Source organism: Ictidomys tridecemlineatus, chromosome 10, assembly GCF_052094955.1.
Source record: "Ictidomys tridecemlineatus isolate mIctTri1 chromosome 10, mIctTri1.hap1, whole genome shotgun sequence".
In the NCBI taxonomy this organism is placed as follows: Eukaryota; Metazoa; Chordata; class Mammalia; order Rodentia; family Sciuridae; genus Ictidomys; species Ictidomys tridecemlineatus.
Genome location: NC_135486.1, coordinates 16,537,454 through 16,556,981, shown reverse-complemented (window position 1 = coordinate 16,556,981; position 19,528 = coordinate 16,537,454). Strand labels below are relative to the sequence as shown.

Sequence of the window (19,528 nt, the reverse complement as noted above, 5' to 3'; positions counted from 1 at the left end):
TTTAGACAGAGCAGTCACCTCTGGCCAGAGTGGAGAATAGATTATAACTGTTAATAATGATGCCAGAAGCAGTGGCACATGCCTATAATCCCAGCAATCTGGGAGGGTGAGGCAGGAGGACCACAAGTTTAAGGCCAGCCTCAGCAATCGAGAAAGACCTTGTCTCAAAATAAAATGGGCTGGAGATGTAGCTCAGTGGTAAAGTTCCCCTGGGTTAAATCCTGAGTTAAAAAAAACAAAACAAACAAACAAACAAAAAACTATTAATAGGATGAATTAGGAAGGCAGGGCTCAAAAATACTTACTTGTATTTTGATACAAGGAATATAGAAAATAAGAAAGAAGTGCTCCCAAACTTGTGGCTGCAGAGATGTTGTTGACAGAAAATAAGACAGTACAACAAGAAATGGTATTTTTACTACATACATACATATTAGTGAATATTCTAATCAGAATGGGAGGAAAGGGAAAGTAAAAAAAAATGAAAGAATTTATCCAAGTTGAAGGGGAGGCACACAAAAATCAGCTGCATTTCTGTTCACTAACAATGAACAATCTAAAGAAGAAATTAATAAAAAATCCCATTTACAATAACAAAAAATAATAATAGAATATGCATCACATAACCATATTCCAGTAAATGACAGACTATATATACACTGGTGGTCCCACAAGACTATACCACCTAGTGACATCGTAGCCACTTTACTTTGTGTAAGTACACTCTATGATATTCACATGGTGATGACAACTCCTGCCAACTCATTTCTCAGTAATGTTCCCAATGTTAACTGGTGTGTGACCGTACTTAAATTACTTAACCAAAGGAGGCAAAATAAAGTCTGTACACTGAAAATTACAAAACACTCCTGAAAGTAATGAAAGACTAAGTAAATGGGAATACATCCTATGTGCATAGGCTAGACGATTTAATATGAAGATGAGAATAGTACTCAAAGTAATCTACAGATACAATGTAATCCTAATGAAAATCCCAGTGCCTGTGTTTTGCCTGTCTGGTATCCCCAACCCAAAAAATAATGAAAAACTCATCCTAAAAATTCTTACAAACTCTCAAAGGACTCCAAATAGCCAGAATAATCCTGAAATAGAAGAATAAAGCTAGAGGACTCCGATCTCTAGATTTCAAGACACAAGCACTGGGATTTTCATTAGGATTACATTGTATCTGTAGATTACTTTGAGTACTATTCTCATCTTCATATTAAATCTTCTAGCCTATGCACATAGGATGTATTCCCATTTACTTAGTCTTTCATTACTTTCAAGTAATGAAAATAATGCTCAAGTAATCAAAATAATGTCCACTGATAGAAGAATGGATAAACAAAATACAGTGTGTGTATGTGTGTATATACACACACATATGTATATGAGTGTGTGTACACACACACACACACACACACACACATATGTATAGTGACATATTGCCCTGCCTCAAAAAAGAATGGAACTCTCATACACACTATTACCATAAACCTGGAAAGAATTATATATTAAGCACAATAACCAACATAAAAGGACAAAGATTATATAAGTGCATTTGCATGAGGTGGTTAAACTAGTCATGTTAACACTCAGAAAATGGAACAGTGTTGGGCTGGGGCTGTGGTTCAGTGGCAAAACACTTGCCTAGCATGTGAGAGGCACTGGGTTTGATCCTTAGCACTGCATACAAAAAATAAACAAAGGCATGCTGTCCATCTACCACTACAAAAAATTTAAAAAGAAAGAAAAGAAAACAGAACAGTGGTTAGCAGAAGCTGGGGAAAGAACGCAGTAGGATCTTACTATTTAATAAGTAGAGTTTCACTGTGGTTATTATGATTTCCATAGAAAGGAACAGTGGTGATAGCTATCCAACAAAGTTAATGTAATTAATGTCACCAAACTACAGAAAATATGACAAACTTTGTCATGTATATTTTATCACAATAATAAAATAAAAACGTATGCCAGGCGTGATGGTGCACACCTCATATCTGAGTGGCTTGAGAGGCTGAGGCAGGAGGATGCCTCAGCAACTTAGCAAGGCCCTAAGTAACTGTGCAAGACCCTGTCTCAAAATAAAAAAGGGCTGGGGATGTGGTTCAGTGGTAAAGCACCCCCTGAGGGGTTCAATCCCTGGTACTCCCTACCACAAAAGAGAAGAAAAAAAGGAAGTGGTATAACATTTTCTAGAAAGAAATGGAAAGCTGAATTCCTTTTTGGACTTCTTGACTATAAGGTACATGTAGGTCACCAAGAAAACACACACACACACACACACACACACACACACACACACACAGCCTTAAAGACTTTGAATTACAGACTCTCTGTATCTGACTAAAATGTAATACTTCAGGAGGTCTAGGGAAGAATACTTTTCATTTTCTAGCTTTTAGAGAATATCTACATCTTTTGGCCTGTGGCCCCTTCCTACCTCAAGGAAGACAATACTATCTGGCAGGGAAAAAACCTACATTAAACCTGCAACAACTCTTCTGAGACAATACAAAAAAAAAAAAAAAAAACACCAAAGTATAAAATATAAAGTACATATTTAATAGAATTCTGTGAAGAATATGTGGTTATTATGATTGTTGTAATAAAAACAAGACAAACCAACCTATCCTATCCAATATACATTCCTAATAAAGGAGAAATGGCAGGCTGCTCCAAGGGATAATAATAAACATTAATCATAATTCATGAAATAAAAGTTAACTTACCTAGCTACAATGTTACAGCTAAATAAGAAGAAAAAATTCTGGTGTTTTGTTGTACCACAAGATGACTATGGTTAATAAAAATGTATATTTCATTTTGGATTATAATATTTTATCAATCTAAGATACAGTAAAATATCCCATTTATAAATTCTAAACTTCCTTTAGAATTAAGTCTTCAACTAGAGTAGATTGAATAATGGCCCCCCAAGACATCCATGCCCTAATTCCCAAAGTTTGTGAAAGTTACTTTACACGGGATAAGGAATTTACAGGGCCAATGTGGTTAAACCAAGAATTGTGAGAAACTTATCCTGGATGATCTAGATTTGGCCCAATATAATTACGAGGGTCCTTATGAGTCAGACAAGGTGATATGATGACAGAGTACAGTCAAAAAAGGAGACGTGATGAAGGAGGTAGAGGTAGTAAAGTGAGAAATCTCAAAAACACAAAGTTGCTGCCTTGAGACAGATGAGGGGCCACAGGCCAAAAGGTGTAGGCAGCATCTAAAAGCTAGAACAGGAAAGGTATTCTCTCCTAGACTTCCACAAAAAAAAAAAAAAAAAAAAATCAGACCTTCCAACGCCTTAACTTTAAACTCATAAAACCCATTTTGGACTTCTGTCAGAAAGTAACAGAATAAATTCATGTTTCTTATGGTATGGATGTAAGGTGTCCCCCAAAAAACATGTGTGAGACAACATAAGGAGGTTTGGAGGAGAAACGACTGGGCCACAATTTTAATCTAATCAGTGAAATAATCCTCTGATGGGATTAACTGTATGGTGGCTGCAGGCAGGTGGGTATGGCTAGAGGAAATGGCTCACTAGGGGGCATATAGCTATAGGGTATACATTTTGTATCTGGAGAATAAACTCGCCCCCTTTCTGATTATCATTTGAGCTGTTCCCTCTGCCACATTCTTTGCCATGATGTTCGACCTCACCTAGTGTGAAACGGCCCGAGGAGTGGAATTCAAAAACCATGAACCCCTAAATAAACCTTTCCTCCTTCATTGTTGTTCTGGTCAGGTCCTTTTAGTCACAGCAGCGGAAAAAGCTAACTAAAACAGTGTTGTTTCCAAGTTACTAATTTGTTATGGCAATAATAGGAAACTAATAGGACAGGTGAACCCCAATTATCAGGAGAAACCCAATAGTAGAATGGAAGAAGGTGAGGGAAAATACGAACTTTAGTTTATTTGCCCAGTGGAATCTCATCTTCCACAAAAAGAAAACTAAACACACCCACAGGAAAAAGTCTTCCTCTAGAAAACTAGTTCTCAATTTTAGTTGCATATAGAAATTACCTGGAGAACTTTTAAACAATGTTGATATCTAAGTCCTATTTTAGGTCAACTGAATTTAACATCTCTCATGTCACAGTATAATTTAAAAGCCAGACAAATAGTTTTTATGTGCAGCCAAAATTATAAATCAGACAAAAATTAGTGTCCTAATGACCTAAGAAATTTCTGACTTTTCCAACTATGACTAGAAGTTCCTGAAACATTCACTGAAATGTGGCTCAGCATTCATTTATTCCATGGTTTACTGTATGTTTTGCTGACATCAACTTTGACAAAAAGAAGTTACAGGAAAAAAAAAAATTGCTAGGGACAAATTCCCAGAAGTACCATCATTGGATCAAAAGGCAGATATATATATTTTTTTTACTCTGACAAATACTGCTAAATAGCTATACTAACTTACATTTATACAAATTAGGGATTAGCAACATTTTTTAAAAAGCCTGTCCAGTTGGATAAGTGGGAATGACATTTCCTAATTTGCAAGTCTTAATCATTCGTGAAAGGGATTATCTTTTCACAGCTTTATTGGTCATTTTTTGGTCTCTCAATGACTTATATCCATTTTTATCAACTTTTATTTATTTATTTATTTTAGTTGTAGTTGGACACAACACTTTCATTTTATTTATTTTTATGTGGTGTTGAGGATTGAACCCAGGGCCTCGAAGATACTAGGCAAGCACTCTACCATTGAGCCACAACCCCAACCCTAGCTTTTTAAAAGGTTTGTAAGAAAATGACTTTTGTTTGTTAAATGTGTTTCCCCCCAGTTTCTGGCTTTTGTTTTTACTTCTTATTTGTATTTTAACTTTTTCTCCATGGCATCTACACTCTAAAATTATAAAACATCTACCTACAATTTCTAATATTTTCAGATTTTTTAAAAAAATACATACTTAAGAGATCAGGAATCTAATTTTTCCATTCCATGTAATTGGCAAGTTACTCCAACATATTTATTGTTCTCTCTTCTCATCAACAAGTTAGCATGCTATCTTTTAACTCTTAATAAGTTCTCCCTAGCATTTTTCTCCCTTGTTTGTACTCAGCCTTGTGATATATTTGCTGCCACTAGATGGAGACAATTTCATAGTAAGAATATTGGTAACTGAAGAGGAATAGCCACAAAATTTCTACAAAACACCAACTGTAAAGAAGTCGTACTTAATTTTAGGGTGAAATAAGACGAGTAACTTTAGTTGCAAATTCAGTTTCCTCTTTTGTAAATGTATGGCTTTATAGGTAGCCTCAAAAACTCACAACTCTAAATATTCTATGGAACAAACTTGTTTAAGAATGAAAAAAAGAACTGTATCTTTGAATACATATACATATATTTTATGCCTATATAATACGTAGGTAAGTATGTGAAAACTCCATAAAACATAAGATTAACCCACTGTACACCTTTCTACACTGTTGTCAATAATTCTGACATACAGAATATACAAATCCCTTGTATATTCCGTGTATACTGTCCATCAAGTGACCATGTAACAATGCAGAAAGTAAGTCACAGCAACATTCCCTTAGCTACTGAAAATATAAAATACACTATACCACTGAAAATATACTTTTCTAGGAATGGCACAATCAGTTGAATAATTATACCTGTGGTAAGAAAGTAACCTAATAATCAGATTAAGATAAGAAAGACAGAACTTGAATGAAAGCTGAGGCTCCCACACTTTTCAAAATTTTTTTTTAGTTGCAGATGGACACAATATCCTTATTTTATGTGGTGCTGTGGATCAAACCCAGTGTCTCACATGTGTGAGCTACAACCCCAGCCCGGCCTTCGAACTCTTTAAACAGCAACTGAAATAACCCTTTCATAAAGCAGCTAAGCAATTCATTTCTAGAGATAAAAAAAATTCATGCTCTTTAACATACTAACCTTAGTCCTAAGAAATCATGCATTTCCATGCATGGTGGCGCACATCTATAATCCCAGTGGCTCAGGAGGCTGAGGCAGGAGCATCAAAAGTTCAAAGCTAGCCTGCAAGGTGCTAAACAACTCAGTGAGACCCTGTATCTAAATAAAATACAAAATAGGGCTGAGGATATGGCTCAGTGGTCCAGTGTCCCAGAGTTCAATCCTGGTACCCACCCCCCCAAAAAAAGAAATAATGCACTGATAATAGGTAATAGTTACAGAGTGCTTACCACTTTGTTTGAGATTCTGTTTAATTCTAACAACCCTATGAAGTAAATGCCAAATTACTGGCTTCATTTAATAAATTTAGTTTAATAACTAATGAGATATTTATGTAACAAATAAGGAAAGAGAGTCGAAATACAAACAATTTGCTTAAAGGTCTCAATGTAAATGTTAGAGGCAACACTCAAAAACAGGCCTGTTTTACTAAGGTCATGCCCTTAACCAAAACTAAACACACAATTATTATTGGTACTATATAATAAAAATACCATTCATATGTATGTTTACCATAAGCACAATTTTTTTTTCATTTCAATCATCAAAGAAAAGTTATTAATACCATATGCAATGACCAGAAATACCTACAAAATTATGATACCAATCATTTGCATCTGTGCTACAATTAGAGCTGTAAAACTTTTTGGGGGAGTGGGGGTGGGAAGGGGGTACCAGAGATTGAACCAGGGACACTCAACCACTGAGCCATATCCCTAGCCCTATTTTGTATTTAATTTAGAGACAGGGGCTCACTGAGTTGCTTAGCACCTCACTCTTGGGGAAGCTTGCTAAGAACTCGAGATCCTCTTGCTTCAGCCTCCCAAGCCCCTGGGATTACAAGCATGCAACATTGCACCACTGCTAAAACTTATATTCTAAAAGGTAACTTGGAGTTAAGAGTTTTTCAGTTTTTGTGTTTTTTTTTTTTGAAAGGGGAGTTCCCTTACATCTTTCAACTTCAACTATTATGTTACCACATTACAATTAGCACAGACTTTAACAAACATTTTTTTTTTTTTTTAGAGAGGGGGACAGAGAGAGAGAGAGAGAATTTTAACATTTATTTATTTTTTCTTAGTTCTTGGCGGACACAACATCTTCGTTTGTATATGGTGCTGAGGATCGAACCCAGGCCGCACGCTTGCTAGGCGAGCGCGCTACCGCTTGAGCCATATCCCCAGCCCAACAAACATTTTTAATATAACAAGAGACAAGAGCAGGAGTGAAGAAATTATTTCAGGTATCTCTTTCAAATAGGGTAAATTTTCATTTGCAAAATAGACACCCCCTCCCAAAAAAATATTATTATGGAGACTATCAACAACCAGATGGGGATTCAGAAGATCTCAATTCTCATTTTGTGATTTGAAGGAATTGCAAAAGCATATCAATTTTGTATCAATCTCCCTCTCTCTGTCTCTGTATAAAATACACACCTATCTACCCACCCACCCTTCCTTATCTTTCAATTCCTGCAAATTGCATCAAAAAAGAAATTCTGCCAGAAGTACCTCCAGAAGTTCTAAAGGCCAAAACAAAATCAGGTACTTGGAACAGGAAGGGAGTGGGGGACTTTTATAAAGATTTATCTTTTAAGATTAACACAATCACAAAAGCTGCAAAAATTTAGCACAGTTCATATGTTACTGGAAATTACCATGACTTTGAGCAAGTCAATATACAGTTCCAAATATCATCATGTATAAAATGAGCACGTTTTAGATAATATACTTAAAAAAAAAATAAAACTGTTGCTCTGGAAATAATGTAAAGACCGCCACAAAATGATGAAATGCCACAAGAGCAAAGCTACTTATTAACCATTAGTTAGGCTTTTATTATTATTATTATTATTTTGGTGGATCAAATCTGAGGTTAGGAGCATACTAAGCAAGCACTCTACCACTGAGTCATACCCCCACCCAGGCTTAACAATCTTTTTTTTTTTTTTTTTTTAAAGAGAGAATTTTTTTAAATATTTATTTTTAGTTCTCGGAGGATACAACATCTTTGTTGGTATGTGGTGCTGAGGATCGAACCCGGGCCGCACGCATTCCAGGCGAGCGCTACCGCTTGAGCCACATCCCCAGCCCCAGGCTTAACAATCTTAATGCTGAGTTATTCTAACAATAAATGTTAAAGAGAAAAATTGTAATAATGCCTTCCTAATGTTTTTTTTTAAACAGACAAAATAATAAAATCCATCCTCTCATAAGCAAAACTGATTCTACATTATTGGATAATAAAAGGAAAAGAACACTAATATTAATTCAATATAACAGATATTGTTTGTGGAACTTTTTACAGTTTTCAATCAGCCTCCATTTTTAAACAAAATTTGTACAAGTTCATGGTTCTTAATTAACCCTAACCCTAACTCTCTTTAAGAATCTGGTGAGAGCTGGGGCTGTGGCTCAGTAGTAGAGTGCTTGTCTTGCACTGGGTTTGATCCTCAGCACATTAAAAAAAAAAAAAATTAAATAAAGGTCAAAAAAACAGCTGATAAAAGTAAGAAACTCTTATTACTTCTTGGAGGAAAAAAGGACACACAAAAACATGTGTACAAACAATTTCAGAGTATGCATGGATCCACAGAGGGGACCAAGAACAAGATCTACGGGGATCAAGAATACCTGTTCCACACTATGTAAAAAAGAATTTCCAAGACTAAATGGGGAAACCGTTTATCTTCTCTAATCCCTTGTTTTCTCTTCAATTGTACTGCACAAGTTGCTGCCATCAAAGAGTTACAGATTTCATCCTTTAAAGGTAAACTTATGGGCTGGGGATGTGGCTCAAGCAGTAGGTAGCACGCTAGCCTGGCATGCGAGTGGCCAGGGTTCAATCCTCAGCACCACATACAAACAGATGTTGTGTCCGCCAAAAACTAAAAAATAAATGTTGAAAGTTCTCTCTCTCTCTCCCTCCCTTCCCCTCTCTCTGTCTCACTCTCTCTTAAAATAAATAAATAAAGGTAAACTTATACCCAGGCTAGGTGGAACACACCTGTAATTCCAGCGGCTCAGGAGGCTGAGGCTGGAGAGTCACGAGTACAAAGCCAGCCTCAGCAATTCATTGAGACCGTGTTTCTAAATAAAATACAAAGTAGGCTCAGTGGTTGAGTACCTGAGTCCAAAAAAAAGAAAGGTAAATTTATGGAGGTAACAGGTACTTTTTTCACCCCACTGATACAATGATCACTGGACCTCCCTATCATCAACATAAGTAGTAAGCTAAGAGAAACTTTATGATCCAACCACAAGGAAATGATTAAACATACTATGGTATATCCAACCACAATTTGCAATCATTAGAAACGGTACCAAAGCTGGTGCAGTGGCAAAAAAAAAAAAAAAAAAAAAGAATTAAGCAACAACTGAAATGATATCTGATTAAAAGACTATAATTTATGAAAAAGCTTAGGAGGCTGAGACAGAAGGATCACAAATTCAAAGCCAGGCTCAGCAACTTGGAGAAACCCTAAACAACTCAGTGAGAATTTGACTCAAAATAAAAAATAAAAAGGGCTGGGAATGTCTCTCAATGGTTATGAACTCCTGGATTCAATTCCTGGTAACAAAATAAATGAATAAACAAATTACCAAGCTATGACACAAATATTTATGATCTTCGATGTTAGATCTTTTTTAAACACTCAAATTTAGATCTACATATAAAATACAGTTAAAACTGTGGTTTTTCCTTTTTAAAAAAATATTTTTAGTTGTAGATAGACACAATACTTTATTTTGTTTATTTAGTTTTATGTGGTGCTGGGGATCTAACCCAGGGCCTCATACATGCTAGGCAAGTGCTCTACTACTGAGCTACAACCCCAACCCCTAAAACTGTGTTTTGAACAAAACCAAATTTATTCTCAAAAGGAAATACATCAAAATTAAGAGCAGTTGAGTACTGAAAGCACAGATTATTTTTCCTACTTCTTAAATTTTACAAAACTAAAAACCCTTTTAAAAATGAATTAAGCAAGGGCTAGGGATATAGCTCAATTGGTAGAGTCCTTGCCTAGCCTACATAATGCCCTGGGTTCAATCCTCAGTACTACCACACACACACACACACACACACACACACACACACAAAAGATTAAGCAACAACTGAAATGATATCTGATTAAAATACTATAATTTATGAACCTTCTCCCATTCTTAGCTCTTAAACTACTACTGAAAGGACTAAAATATTGATCCTAGAGATTAAAACTAAAAATAATCCATTTAAGAAATGAACGATGAATAATTTATCCTCAAAAGCTTTTTCTCCTCACTGGGACACTAATGTTGTCTTACTTTTCCTAAATCAATTATTTCAACAGATTACACAAAAGATTTGAGAACAAATTAAACTGACATTAATAATGTTATCTATATTATATGTAAGTAACATTAGCCTTTTCTATGTGCTGGAGTTGGGCTCAGGGTGAAGCTCAATGGTAGAACATGTGCTTCATGAAATGAGATCCTGAATTCAACTCCCAGCACCAAATGAATAAGTAAGTCAAAGACTTCTGGAGGGAAAAAAGGAAAGAAATTGCATTAATAATTAAACCCTGGCTAACTCAACCTGGCAAATGGGACCTATATTTCAATATAGCTATATAACTATTATATAATTATAATAACAATATTAGCAAAATTCCAGTTTAATATTTTGGACAGTATAAACTACCAGTATATAAACATATACCAACAACATACATTTCTGTCACTGCACTGTCACGTGAGGAAATATTCCTAGGACATAATCTCATAGCTATAAAAAGCATATTTTCGCTCAAAGAGCTGTTTTCTTCACAAATGTTAACCAAATATTTTGAGGAAGGATAAAAAGTTCACTGAAACTAAATAAATAACAATTTTCAATCTTGCTAAGCATACATTTTAAAAGCAGAGATTTTCTGAAACTGATGTAACTCATATAAACCAAAACTTTTTTTAAAAGAGTAATTTCCAGCCAAAACAGTCATAGCATCTGTTTTTGTACTCCCTTAGGCCCTTGTCACTTAAATAATCTACAAAGTGGCAGTTCTGTTCCTACACAAGTAATGAAATCTGAGGTACTATTTCAGGATATAAGCAAGATACTTAACCCTGTGGAAAAGAAACTAATGAGACATGCCAACCTTAAAAAGCTAGGGTTATAGTAATTTCATAACTCCTCCCACATCCCATTCCACCCTAACAATTTTCTCAAAATGGAAACTCAAAAACTTGAAATTAGACACAAAACTCTCACCAGGATCCAAGCCATGAATCAAGGGATCTTTCTCTTTCTTTCTTCATATGCCTCCCTTACATTTACAATGTGCTTTGCTGTTACAAAAACCCCTTTACCTACATTAACTGAGTATCTTAGCAAATAATCTGTATACACACTCAGAAAGGCCAAGAATATTGTCAACAGTGAAACCAGACCTAGAAATCAAGTCTCCTGCCTTCAATTCTAAAGCCTTTCTATTATATACAACAAACACTACCCCTTCTGTAATATAGTAAAGCCTTCTATAAAACATTTGGCTGGGTTCCAAGACAGCCATCCCAGACTGAATTAGACTCTATATAGTAAATAGTGTAAATAGTAAGGGTTTAAGGTTTAATGCAATTACTGGCATGAAGGCATATGTCTTTTTAAAAGTGAAGCATTAGTTGGTTTTAAATTAAATCAATATGGTATGTACATGGTAGGGGAAAGCAAGCAGAACACTTCTAAAATGAAGTCAAAATGAAGTACTGCAGATTTGCACATTTCACAATAGCTAACGGAGATAGTGTAATCAATACAGAAATGAGGAAATAGAGCGGACAATCTTTAAAAATGTGAAAAAAACTGTATATGGTTTTATTTTTAGGAAAATGAAGACAAATTTCTGTCTGCCCCCCCCATAAACAGATCTTTAGAATATTAATTAAGGGGGCTGGGGATGTGGCTCAAGCGGTAGCGCTCCCGCCTGGCATGCGTGCGGCCCGGGTTCGATCCTCAGCACCACATACCAACAAAGATGTTGTGTCCACCGAGAACTAAAAAATAAATATTAAGAATTCTCTCTCTCTATCTCTCTCTCCCCTCTCTCACTCTCTCTAAAAAAAAAAAAAAGAATATTAATTAAGTAATAAAGGAGGTAAAGGAGAATTTTATTCAATCATCAAAAGGAATCCCTGCCAAAATCACTGCTCTGGAATTCAGCAGATCAGAAATCCAACATCCCTTTAATAGATAATTTACTAGTGCTACACAGTTGAACTTAACTGATTATTTTATCCTTTCACTCATATTCATTAAGTCAAATACCACCACCCAAACAATTTATAATGGCCCCAGAAGCAAAAAAACAATGTCTATAAGATTTTATTTTCCTTGTTCAGTACACCTGTAATCCCATCGATCTGGGAGGCTGAGGCAGGAGGACTGCAAGTTCTAATCAGCCTCAGCAATTTAGCTAGGCCCTAATCAACTTAGTGAGGCCCTGTTTCAAAGTAAAAAATAAAAAGGGCTGGAGATGTGGCTCAGTGGTTGAGCACCCCTGGGTTCAAACCCCAGTAACCCCCAAAAAATTTAAAAAAGAATAAAGTTAGATTTGATCATGTATAGATAAAAAAAAGAAATTGTACTAGTCATTTAATTTGGCTAGAAACAGAAAAAGCAAATTGGTTACTATGTCTTTTGGGTTTCCAAAACACATCACTCATCTGTTATTGCATTTAACACACTGTACAGTAGTTTATTTGTCATGGCCACTAAGACTAAATTCCTTAAGAATAAAAACCTAATTTAATTCATTTTTCTATTCCTAAAACCTTGTGAGAGAGTCTGGCACACAGAACATAATCAATAAATTTTTTTTTTGAAAATCAAACTAAGGACAGAGTTAAAAATTTAAATTATTACATTTAACACTATTTATGCAGGTCATTTATTCATTTCTCAACTCTTAAATTACCCTTCTAAGGTGCTTTATGATGCTTAGGTTGAGACAATGCAACTATATTTTACCATCTCTTCTGCCAGATTTTGCCAACCAGGGTAGCAAGTGGAGACTGGAAAACAGGAATTTCGGACTTTCTTCTAGCTCCTGTCAGTGGCAATGACGGTCCCTGGCTCTGGCAGCAGCAACTGGTTCTAGCCTCCAGCTTCTTTTGGTACTTCCAGAACCAACCATATCACATGCCTTCATAGTCACTAACAGCTGAACAATGCTAACCTTTCCAAAAATTCAGCACCAGGTCCATGGAACCTTTCTCAGAGGGTCTTAGGTTCCTATTAGTGTAATGTTCCCTTTTAGCTCTTATGTCCATCTAATCAACCCCCCTACATTAAATCCTCTGTTATTCTTAGTCAAGTTTCTGTTTTTTCAATACATAATAAACACAGTAGGCCAGGTGTGGTGGAGTGCAGGCCTGTAATCCCAGCAACTCAGGAGGCTGAGGCAGGAGGATTGCAAGTTCAAAGTCAGCCTTAGCAACTTAGCATGGCACTTAGCAACTCAGCAAGACCCTGTCTCTAAATAAAATATAAAAAAGGGCTGAGGATGTGGCTCAGTGGTTGAGCACCCCTGGGTTCAATCCTCAGTACCAAAAAATAATAATAAAATAAAATAAACACAGTGATTCTAACTACTCTCCTCCAGATATTTTGCTGCTTCACTAAAGAGGAAACAAAACGTGGGGTTATAGATAAAATCCATCTTATAAAGGTTAGCCTGGAACCTTCCTTTAAGCTGAAGCATAAAAAAAACACTTTTGTGATTTAATTTACTTTGTAGTTTCTTATTCAGCTTTGAGGGGGGTGAGAAATATTATAAATAATGTAGGCTAGCCCAAGGACACCAACATACCTCCTTTTACTATGACACATATCCTAGAGATAATGTGAGATGAGGTTGATCTTCTATGCCCCAGTATTGTCAGTCCCCATGTGCCTCTCATAGTGTGGTGAGAGACCATGCTGATTCTTGTATTTTAAAAAGACTGGGTTTTGGCCAGGCACAGTGGTGGCACAGGAGACTGAGACAGGAGGATCCTGAGGTTCAAAGCCACCATCAGCAACAGTGAGGTGCTAAGCAATTCAGCGAGACCGTCCCTAAATAAAAATACAAAAAATAGGGCTGGGGATATGGCACAGTGGTTAAGTGTCCTGAATTCAATCCCTGGTATGTCCCCGCCACAAAAAAGAATAGGTTTTGAGGGGAGATTTGTTTTGTTATTGTTCAACATGCTCCTAACTATTTCAGCTAGTGTTCAAGGAAAGAAACAGCAATTTCCTGCAACATTAAAGCTAAGCTGAACTTACTGGTAAATTCTGCCTTCCTATTCTCAAGTATTTTTCTTTTTGTTTTGTGCTGGAGAATGCTATTAGCTCTACCAATGAACTACACTCCCGGTCTCAAACATAATTTTTTTTTCACTACGTATGATTTCCATTTTACAGGTTGACTTTGGAATGTAACATCATCATAAAATACAACTAGTGGAATTCTATTTTGCTCTATAGTATAGAAAGAGGGGGAAAAAATGAAAGAAAGAAGCACCTTTGCAGGAGAGCCCATGTTTTTCACTTGGCCATTAAAATTTCACTGAAAAATGTCCAAATTAGGCAATTTAATATGAGGTTAATTTTTAAAATCTTTTTTCACTATTATATTTAATAAATATTTTTTACATTCTGACAAATGGCAGACATGCCAAAGCAGCAAACTGGTTGTTAATTCACTCTCCAAATGAAATGGGAGATGCAAATTTTAAGCAATGAATTTTTGATAACATAGGTAACTGCTGAGCATCCAACAAGACACACCACAGGGACAGTCATACAAGTCCACTTCAGTAGCCCAACACCCACAAGGCAAAAGAGAAACTGAGAACATGGCTAGTTCTACTGGAGTTCCTCCACATAGTATAGAACTGGATAGTGAGTCATCTACCCTTTTAGCATCTACATTCAGGAACTCATCATCCAACTCCCATCTATGAACAAAGTAAAGTTAGTTTCTACTTAAATGTCAAGGGTCCTATTACCAAAGTAAGAATATCTATGTAAAACCACCAAACTCTCTGCAATAAATACCAAAAGATTCAGTGAACACATTAGGTAGAAGGGTCATGTAAGGATCTTTAGACCTGTAGAGAATAGATTGGGAAACTGGTACTGTACTTTTGTACACCAAAAAATACCTCTCAGTTAAATGCAAAATGAGTCAGTAAGTTACTGACAGTTAAGATTTAAAAAAAAAAAAAAAACAAGAAATCAGACAGTGTGATAACAATGTCTGCCTTCCACAGGGCATGTAACAAACATCACCAATTAAAAGTCATTTGTAGATTTGTATGTGTGCAGAATGTATACATAATCCGACAAGTATCTGTCCTTTTTTAAAAAACAGCAAATAGAGGTAAATTTTTAATTTCTCAGAATTTCAAGAAGTGCTTTAAGTTACACTAGAAACACTGGCCGAATTTTGATAAAGTATATTTTAATGTTAACTCATTTCTCTTGCTGGAAGGAGTTACACTTTTTACTAATGCACAGAAATTAAACTGTCACTGAAACATCTGGTTGTGTATTATTCATTAGGCATATCACACCTTTATTCCAAAAACTGCAGAATTACAAATCATGAGTAAATCAGATTAAAGAAAGAAACCTGAGATGACAAACGGAAGGTCAGGAACAGAAAAATGAAATTCCAATCACGTGTACTGGCCTGGTCCATATTTATATCCCCTCAAACCTGGGCGTTTTGAGTGTTTTTGACACAAGCAAAGAAAAACTCAAAATTCCCAGTATTTGATGTCTGCACTGTCTACATATGTTAGTGATTCTTATTTGAAATTTTTTTGTGCGGCACATTTGAGGAGCCTTAGCCTATTTTTCAAATATTCAAACGAAGTAGGTTGACTCAGGCAGTTTTCCTTCTTAAAGTCACCATTTTATTTTTCATCTATAATTAATCTCAAGCGTGGATTCCACAAGGGTACCTGAGGGAAATAACTGAAGTCCTTAGAAAAAGTAAGGGATCATATTTGCTGTGCTATCACTGGAAAAAGGAAGTCTAATATAACTACCCATTATTTTACTTAAAAAGTTGATTAAGTGCATAATCAAGATTTTAAGATACCTGTTGATTGTGACAATCAGAAATTTCAGGCAGAAAAAGGAATATCAAAGAGTCACAGTACTGCCACTTAAATACTTTATAAATCCAAGGATCGGGTTTCACTTTAAGAACCTATATCTAACATATCAATATAAATTATTTTAAAAACTCAACAATTACACCTAATTCAAATCGGATTATCTACCAATTACAGTAAGTATTCTACTAGATAATTCTGGAGGTACCAAAAATAGATTATGTAATGCAAATTGCTCATACATTCGTTTTAAATATAATACTCAGTTTAAAATATTGAAGCCACGGCTTGATTTTTAATTTTCAAAATAACAGCGTATTCCTAAAACGCTGGGTGCATATTTAACCTTTCTTCAAACACCTCAAAGAAACCTGGCATTTTTAAGCCACTTTACAGCGTAAGACACACAGGTAAAACTTCCGACGACCTCCTAAAAGATGCCCACAGGGGTTTTAAGGAGATGAACCTAGAATTGGTCTTGGTGGGCAAATAATCGGAATGAACCTCAAAAGTTTGAAAGACCCATTTTACTAACACCATCTCTGGGAGCTGGAAAGCGACTTGGGCAGGAGGGAAACGATCCTGACAACCAGGACGACAGCTCCCAGGCGACAGTGTACCCAGGATCTCAGCAGAAACCACAGGGTTCAAAACGCGAAGCTTCCATCAGAAACCCCGAGACACCCCCTCCCCCCACGGCTCCTCCGGGCAAGCTCGCGGCTTTGGAAAGCAGCAACAGATATTCCGGAGCAGGGGGCGGCACTCCAGGAATGTGTGGGGCCCGGCGGGGTCTCCCCGCAGCCTACAGGGAGCCCCGACCCGGAGCAGCTCCGGAGCACAAGAACCCCGACTCCGGGCCCCCGGGGGGGAAAACGGGTTGTTTGCACAAAGTGCCCCTACCCCACCCCCACGGTGCAGACACAAGACCGCGGAGGCGAGGGGAAAGCCCGAAGAAAAAACCCGCATTCCACTCCGCCCGCCTCGGGAGCGGGGCCGCAGGGAGGCTGGGCGCCCGCCCCCGGAGGCAGGGGCCGCGCCGCAGCCCGGCCGCCGCGCTGAGCGAGGGCTCGCCGCGAGAGCAGGAGCCCCGGCGCTTCGCCCACCCGGTCCTCCGCGGCGGGCTCACCCCCTCCCCAGGACTCTCGAAGAAACGCGAACAATGAGAAGCCGCCTCCCCCGCCATCCCCGCGGCCAGCACGGCCGGGGGCGGCGGCGCCATCTCCCCTCACGCCCCCGCGGACACACACCCCCCCCTTCCGGGCGCGGGGCCGCCGTCAAGCGCCGGCACCCGGCCGAGCGGACGCGCGTCCCAGCCCGCCGCTCCCGCGCCCTTCGCCTCGCCGCCCGCCCCACTCACCGGCTCCTACCCCAGCCCGGGGCTCCGCTGGCCGCGGCCGGAGCGAGACTCAGGTATCAGCCGCCGCGGCCGCCGGCGCCGCCGCACAATATGGCGAGCCTCGGCTTCCGCAATGGAGCTCGGGAAATACAACAGGGGCCGCTCAATATTCATGAGAGACGGAGGGGAAGCCGGCTCGGCCGGCGCTACGGGGAGGGCGGGAAGAAGCGAGTGAGGGAGGAGGCGGAGGCGCGGGACGGGGACGTGCACGGCGCGGGGAGGCCCGCGGCGCGAGGGGAGGGGGCGCCGCCGCGTGCTGGCCAGGACGGCCTGGGAGCCGCGCCCCGCCCCGGCCGGCGCCCCGCCCCCGCCTCCAGGCCCCGCCCCCGCGCCCCCCGCCCCCGGCGCCCCCCGCGGCCCGTCGCAGCCCCAGGGCTTCGCCTGGTGACGGCGGCGCCACCTTGTCCTCAGTGTGCACTCTCTCCGAGTTCTCATCCCTAGCTCGGTACACCTGGTGCGCCTCCCTGGTCCGCTGTTGGGGTTCAGGCTCAGACTTGGTCTTGGTACACCCATCCCACCGGTAGAAATCCTCGTTCACCTCCACGACTTCACCTGAACTCCCTGCACCCTGGAGTCCCCTGGACACACACACACGCTTTTCATCCTTGCAGAGTAAACCTGCAAGATCTAATTATTTCGGGAAAAAGTGGCCTTCAACTCTAAAAGTATGTTGTTGGACGTCTGTTAGCATTCTGGTCGTTCTCATCAGGGCTCTTACTGTTAGACCTTGCTGCTGTGTTATTTCTACTTCTTGGCCCTTTCCTCTGCTGCATTGTCTTCTGAACTTGAGAATGCAAGAAATAATAGCTTAAATAGATGTAATAACTACCTAAAACACAGCCTATGGGAAATTTTTGCTTGATGGATATAAATTATGAGCTGAAGACGTAAAAGATTTGAAGAAGTGAAAGATTTGCCTAGCTTAAAGATGTACCATCAGTGAGATGTCATTTATCTGGAAAAGATAACCAACAATACCAGACGATGAATGTAAAGGCACTTGTGACAACAAGGAATGGACTTGCACAAAGAATTCAGCAAACCGGTTTATAGCCTCCAATAACTATGTGGTTTAGGTGGATTACGTAACTTCTCTGGACTTTGTTTTCCTCTTTTGCAAAATAAGAAATTGTGTTAAATGATTCTAAGGTCTTGTCCAGCTCCTGAACTCTTTAAAACTCTAGGTAAGCAATTCCAAATAAATGATATGAATTTACATAGGAATTTTAAAAAGACATATCAATCCCAGCTGAAGTACTCGGGGACAATTTCTTGAGGAGCTGGGATTTGAGTTGGTCTTTGACAGCCTTGGATAGGTGGGAAAAAAAGAGGACAGGCATTAAACACATTATTTATGCTTCCTAATAGCTACTAAAGTAAACAAGACCAAAGCATTATTCTTTTCTAGTGGCTTGAAAAAACTCTCCCTTACTATTCATAGTTTTAAATAAGAAATGACTATTTTCTGACTTTACAAACCCTTCAAGGTTAAGCTCTTTCTCAGATGTGAATATAAAGTCAAAATAATCATGAATCTCTGCTTTTCCCTTATTGTGAGAGTCCACTTTGTAGAGACAATACAGTTGTGGAAGCATCTTCTTTCTTTACTCGAGATGACTGTTTTGTAATTCAATCAAAGGAAGACAGCATGTTCATAATTTAGGACCTTTTGCACTAGTTAAAATGTTTTTGAAAAAATTATAATGTGTGGTTAGATTAAGCAATTCAATTGATTTTGAAAAGTGATCATTTGTAGAAAGCACAGGAATTTTATGTATTAAAGTTAATATAGTACTTAAAAAAGATTCACGGGAGAATTAGTGGAAAATGGAAAACTTATGGGATATCTGAATTAAATGTGATTAAAAAGCTAGTCCTCAGGCTAACATCCTTAATATGAAAGACACTACTGACAAATTAATGGAACTTATTATATCTCTTACTGGAACACTTGGTTCTGATAGTAGCACGTGTTTGGGTAAGAGATCTTCCCTAACT

The 19,528-nt window shown here is 38.3% G+C and overlaps 1 protein-coding gene across 2 annotated transcripts in view; it reads right to left on the bottom strand.

Moving 5' to 3' along the window:
* Rnf2 (ring finger protein 2) overlaps positions 1–17,631 on the bottom strand; it is a 40,588-nt gene extending 22,957 nt beyond the window's left edge. Inside the window, exon 1 of one of the 2 annotated variants that reach the window (XM_005319692.4) lies at positions 17,492–17,631. Coding sequence is in view for 1 of the 2 variants with exons in the window: in XM_078022482.1 (XP_077878608.1) it covers positions 13,839–13,947 (109 nt within the window). In the remaining variant the exon portion in view is untranslated. Of the gene's footprint in view, positions 1–13,838; positions 13,963–17,491 lie in introns of those variants that run through there. The other variant, XM_078022482.1, reaches the window with a different exon arrangement.
* Positions 17,632–19,528: the final 1,897 nt, after the last annotated feature.